This window comes from Plasmodium fragile, assembly GCF_000956335.1.
Source record: "Plasmodium fragile strain nilgiri unplaced genomic scaffold supercont1.92, whole genome shotgun sequence".
Classification (NCBI taxonomy): domain Eukaryota; phylum Apicomplexa; class Aconoidasida; order Haemosporida; family Plasmodiidae; genus Plasmodium; species Plasmodium fragile.
Genome location: NW_012192672.1, coordinates 1 through 6,343, shown reverse-complemented (window position 1 = coordinate 6,343; position 6,343 = coordinate 1). Strand labels below are relative to the sequence as shown.

The following is a 6,343-nucleotide window of genomic DNA, read 5'->3' as shown; positions in this document are numbered from 1 at the left end:
TTTTTTTTTTTTTTTTTTTTTTTTTTTTTTTTTTTTTCTTTTCCCGTTTTTTCATTTTTTACATGTATCGATTTTTCCGCGTTTCCATGTGCCCATTTTTTTAACCCCAGTGAAGTCAACAACGAATAGACAAAATGCACTACAAATGCATACAACTTTTTTGTTCTTTTTTTTTTTTTTTTTAAGGGGAGGAGGCTGATTTGTTGCCGCCCTTCCGCGTCCCACGTTTTATACATAAATATGTCCTTCCGGCGTCATGTCTGAGTTTAGTAAGTGTCCCGGAGTGCGTGCCAGGTATGCGTGTAAAATGATACGTCTTTTCAGCGCCGAGTGAACGGTATCCCCCAGGTTGTTTCACGGTCTCGCAGGTCACTGGTCATGTGTTATGCACATAACGTAGCGCACATTCACAGCACACACGTAGCACATGCAAATATACGTCCATGTGGACGCAGGTCTTTACGCGAACGCGTGTGTATGTCCTTATTTTCTTTCGCCCCAAGGGCAAACAACTCATAAATTAAGAACAAAAATAGGTGAAAAAAAAAAAAAAAATTTGCACCATTTTTTGACATCCACACCCCAACGTGGGAAAATACGCACAACAGACAGATCCGTAGGAATTACCTGCGACAAGTTTCCAATAAAGGGGAAAAAACACAGCACCATCCATTCTATATATATATACATACATATATATATTTTTTTTCCCCTTTTTTGGAGTAACATATTGTCGCTATCTACTGGGGAACACCAAATGAATGTTTAACCCCGAGAACGCTGCGCTTCGTAGAGAGGCCATCCCACCCAACAAAAAAAAAAAAAAAAAGACGCAACGGGTAAGGCGGTGCCAACATTTGGCCTGTGCAGGGGACGACGGGGTCGTATGTCCACCGACACGGTTATCTGCCAAATAATTTTTCCAATCAATTTGGCAAGTGATGTGGCAAGTGATGTGGCAAGCGATTTGCCTTATCCCCTTGAGATGTTCCCTCCTTAATGTTACCCCTTCAGCTTGTACAAGATGCAATATCTGTTTGTGCCGTTTGTGCTTCTGTGCGTAAAGGGTCTTCTCAGGAACAGAGGTAGTGATAAGACGGGTCTCCACAACAGGGGGCATTGCTCAAACGATTGTTTGCGTATTTTGTATTCACACTTGGTGTCCCCTACCATTTTGCCTTTACCATCTCTTCACCCTCATTTTCCCGCTTAGAACCCACAACATCCATCACCCCCTACCACCTGGACTCGCACGAGGGGGGTAACGATAAACCGGATGACATACTCTATGGCGGCACCTTCTCCCCCGCGGAAGGAGCCTCCTTTGGGCAAGACGCACGACAACCAAGTGGTTATGAAAATGAAGCGGAATTGTCTTCTACAAATTCTCCATCGGGGGAGAGTTTCCTCCAGGAGTGTACAATTAACAGTTGCTTGAGTGTGGACAACGATGAGGTGGGAGCGGTGGCGGCGACTGATGAGTTGATTGGTGAAGGGCCGCTCAATGATACGGTAGGTGGGGTGCCAGACAGTGAGAACAAGGACGAAGCAACGAGCGAGGCAAAGGATGAACCGAAGATGGAACCGCAGGAAGACCCCCCCAAAGAACAGCAGAGTATTGAAAAAACGAACGAACCAAAGGAAGATCGCAGCAAGGACAACAACACACCTGTTGAGATGGGTGCCTCAAAAGACGGCGAGGCGAATTGCGCCCTAGGCGGAAACAAGGGGACGCAAGAGGACACTTCGGTGGAGGAGAAAAAGGTCGAGAAGGGGGCCACTGAAACGGAGGCGCATGTGGAAGAGAAGGCAAGTCTCCAAAGTGAAGGCCAAAACGGGGGCCAAACCGTAAGTCAAAGTGACACTCAAACTGCACACCCAGAGGCCTCACCAGCAAAAAAGGGCGACACGAAGGAGAAAGAAGAAGAGGAGGGAAAGGAAGAAGACAAGGAGGATTCAGAGGACACAGACGATGCGGACGATGCGGACGATGTGGAGGATGCAAAGGAGGAAAAGGATGAGGAGGATGAACAGGATGAAGAAGACAAGCAGGAAACGGATGAGGAGGAAACGGAAGGGGGAAATAAAACCAAGAGTGATGATCAGGCGGGGGCGAAAACGAATGAAGCTTCGCACAACTCTGGTAATACTGTGGGGGCTGAAAAAGAAGTGGACACAAAAAAGGAAAATGCTTCAAATGAAGTAGAAGACAAAAAGGGATCTCCACCTGGTAGCCATTCAAACGGACAGGAAGAAGCAAAAGAGGGGGTTCAAAACAGCACCAACACGATTGATGTGGTGGAAAAAACAGAGCTCCCAAGCGATAGCCCAACAAAGGCAACTGATTCACATAACAGTTTAAAACGAAATAATGACACAACTGGGGAGGACGCAAAAACAGTTCCTCTACACAAAGGTAACGACAATGGGACTGACGTGAATGAGGGTTCGTCAGGGGCAGCACATCCGGAGGAGGGAAAAGAATTGCCCAAGAGCAACGACATGCACAGTGAAAAGGGTATGGAAGGGGACCTGGTCAAACAAAACGCAGAGGGCGCAAAAGGTGAAGATAAAGGAGGTAACAAAAAGCAAGGAGACAGTAAGCACAGGGACGTGCCACACGGGGGGGAAGGTGCTGGTGAAACGAAATCACAAGGGAGTCATGGTGACGCTGACGTTGGCGCAGATGTTGACCTTGATGATAAGGACGATATGGACGCCGATGGTGATGACGATGCAGATTCGGATGCAGAGGGGGGGGAAGATGTGGAAGAGGACGAGGAGACGGAAAAGAAAGGAAAGGGGCCCCCAAACAAGAATGAAGTCCCAGCCTGGGATAGCGTTGAAGAAGGGAAGACCCCTCAGGAGGCAACACCTGAAGGGGGTGCAGCAACTAATGCAGCTATGCACACTGATGAAGCCCTGCAAAAGGGCAAGCATAGGGAGGACGAAGAATTACATGGTGGAGCGAGTCCACAGGAGGTAGCTCCCCCCAATGAAGAAGCCTCCCTTGGAAAGCAGAGCACATTGGAGAAGGCATCACCACCACCCCCAGCTGCTGCTGTCCACATGGTCCAGGTAGGTTTGCACAGAAAAAGCGGACACGATTGTAGTGGTGGCGCGAATGTAGTGGACACGCAACGAGGTCACCCTACTGTTGCATTAGACTCCGCGTAAAAGGATTACCTTTGACGGTGCGTGGGGGGGTTATCCACTCTGCCGCTCACTAGGGATTCTTTCCTCTTCGCGATCATCCCTTCTTTCTCACTTTTCCCTTCACAGCAGCAGGGTGAACAGCATGGTCAAGAGCAGGGTGAACCGCATGGTCAAGAGCAGGGTGAACCGCATGGTCAGGTGCATGGTCAACAGCAGGACGAAAGACAAAGCAAGGAAGGAGGAAAGAATTACGAATCCAATATGTACACACTGGATAAAAAAATGCACAAAAATTTGTCGAACATTGAAGTTATTTTTCATGGGCTCAAGGACAAGTTGAATCGCCACAAGGATTTGAAAAACGTGAGGGAGAGAGAGAGGTTTTCCTCCTGGAGGGTGCTGTACCCTTTCGCAGGGTGATAGGTACAAGGAGCGCGGCGCGATTAAACGTAAGCTTCATACACAATCTAACACGTCCCACCCCACAGAAAGAACTGAAGTTAAAGTTCGAAGCCATGGGCAGGATCAAGGAGTACAAGTTGTACAAGGACCTGATACAGAAGTCGATGGACATAGTGACCCTGCGATTGATACAGGTAAGTGGGACGTGTGTGGACACACCTAGAGGGGGGACAAATGGAACATGACATACCAAGACATGCATGTGAAGAGGGTTACGTTGTTGTGATCAAATCAGGGGAGTCCCTCAAATGTACACCTTCCCATTACGACGCACCAAACCTATTTCCTCACCCCATTTCAGATCAACGAAGATTTAAAAAAGTTGAAGCAGGCATCGGATGTAGCTCTGCAAAAATATATTAACGAGAATGGTGAGAGTGGGAGGTGTGCTATGTGTGTTGGAGGGCTATATGTTTGAGAAGCCTCCTGTTGGCCTGCATTTTTTTTTTTTTTTTTTTTTTTTTTCTCCTGTTTGGCACATCCCATTAATTATTCCCTTTTGCAGGCTACGGGTTGGTGAATGTCTCCGACTGGACAACACACGACGTACGCAATGGAGAGGCGAAAAAAGGAAATAATAGGAAGGAAAATATAGAAAGGAAAAAATAAAAAGTGTTGTGTCTACCCTTTGTGTGCAACTTGGCACGCCGATTATTAGGGCGTTTTTTTTTTTTTACCTTTTTGCCTGCACATGCTGGAAATGCGGCCTAAATGTGTTTTTCCCGCACCTGCTGTTTGCAGAAAGCGCAAGAGGAGAAGGTAGCCAGCGGAACCAAGAAAAGTAATACAAAAAAAAAAAAAATAATAAAATAACAACATAATAACGTAGGTACACGCACAACAAAAAGGTGACGGGGCTCACTTTTATTTTTATTTTATATTTATTTATTTGTTTTTTTTGCGTCCCGTTTTATCCCTTAGGAGGAAATGAAAAGAAGAGCAAGTTATTCTGTCCAATGGGTGTGTGCACTTCATAAGAGATTAAGCCAGTGTCTCACTGCTAGCGCATTTACGCATAAGAGTTGCCCACTAGTGCATGAAGACACATACACACAAATATATATATATATATAAAATAATTTTCTCGAAATGGTTCTCCTTCCCCCAACTCCAGACTGCGTCAGAGAGAAGTGCCACAACCAGCTCAGTCATCCAACTCAGTGCTACGTAAGTGGATGAGGAGTAGACAAGCCACGCACCGCCAAGTGCAAATATTCAATGTTGATTTTGCTTGTGCAAAAGTGACACACACTCCCTTGTGGGCCAATGTCATTCAGAATGGAAATAAATTTACTCCCCCCTTTTCCTTCCACTCGTTGCAGAAATTAGAGCAGAGGGGAAGTCAAATTCAAAAAATCTGCGAGCCGTTTGTGGACCTGCACAGAGGCACATGTCCAAGTGTTAGTAAAGAACATCCATTGGGGAGGGGTTATATCATCCCCTTCCCCTCATACTTTCCTTTTGTAAAGCATTGGATGATTCACTGGCGTTGTTTTATATAGTGTTTGGTATGTATATGCATACATATGTATATTTTTCCTCCCTTTGCGTTGCCTCTCACCCATCCTGCAGGACTTCCACCATTGTGCCATAGCTGAGCCGGAGAGGAACAAAAAATATTCTATCTTTGCCTCGGTACTTGCCGTTGAAGTGAAATGACCCCTATTGAGAGTGGTTATTTTCACATGGGCCAATTCCTCCCCCTATGTACATGCACACACGCGCAACTATGCTCGTCACTTTTTCAGGGCGGACGCGGACAAACACCTCAGTTCATCACCATTCGGGTTGGAACAAGAAAAAAAAAAAAAATCTTTATTACGAATAGGGTGCAACGATTGGGGGTCTATTCTGTGTTCCTACCTGCGCAAAGATTGGAGTCAGGAGAGACACATGCGAAAACATCACCCGTTGCGACATTCCCCGCCTTTCCTCCGCCCCCCCCCCCCCCTTTCATAGGGATACAACTTGCACGAATGTCTGCAGCTGCTCGTTGTGAATAAGGGATCCACGTGCTCGTAATATTCAAAAATAATTTTTTTGGAGAGTCCACTCGAGTGTCACTCGCTGGGTGCTTGCTCCCCTCCTCGCTCTGCCCAACAGTATAACCATCGCATGACTGCTAGTTCACCGGATTGTATTATTTCTCGCTTCCCCCCTACACGCAGCCCAAGCACCATCGAAAAAAACATTTTGGAATCCGAAGGCATACTGCTGGAGCCTGTCTTCACGAAATTGCTTCACAACGAGATCCTCCTGGAGAACATCAAGGTATGGGAGGCGCGATCGGTGTAGAATATCTGTGGCAAGAAGGAGAGAGGACCACACACTGTGTTGAATGGATACACAAAATGGCATGCAGCAAATCCCCTCACACCGTCTGCAGATTAATAACCCTGGGGAGTACAACATCTGCTTGGCGCAGTTCTACCACCAGCCGGACGCGGAAGATCTACTCACTGAGAACGCTTCCAACAGGAGCAGCAAGCCGAGCAAGCCTGGCAGGACAAATAAGGCGCAGAAGAACGACATACAAATTTTGGGCATCGATACCATAGGCACCTTATACGTGCTGCCGCTCCCCTCAGGGAAGTAGTGGCTTGGTTAGTGCAGCACCTGTGCCACGTGTCTGCACAAAAATTTGCGCGCCATATTGCTCGCTCCCGGCGGATAAAAAAAAAAAAAAAAAAAAAATTAACCTCGAACTGACGTTTTTTTTTTTTTT

General features: G+C 46.6%; 1 protein-coding gene across 1 annotated transcript; it reads left to right on the top strand.

Moving 5' to 3' along the window:
* Window positions 1-1,024: 1,024 nt before the first annotated feature.
* On the top strand, window positions 1,025-6,214 carry AK88_05068 (uncharacterized protein; the record flags this gene model as incomplete). The annotated part of the gene is made up of 15 exons (XM_012482670.1): window positions 1,025-1,085; window positions 1,214-3,078; window positions 3,283-3,519; window positions 3,645-3,752; window positions 3,920-3,989; window positions 4,124-4,164; window positions 4,360-4,399; window positions 4,540-4,578; window positions 4,733-4,785; window positions 4,941-5,018; window positions 5,191-5,253; window positions 5,367-5,405; window positions 5,578-5,636; window positions 5,787-5,889; window positions 6,005-6,214. The coding sequence occupies 15 exons, from the start codon at window positions 1,025-1,027 to the stop codon at window positions 6,212-6,214; spliced, it is 3,066 nt and encodes a 1,021-aa protein (XP_012338093.1).
* Between the last annotated feature and the right edge of the window lie 129 nt (window positions 6,215-6,343).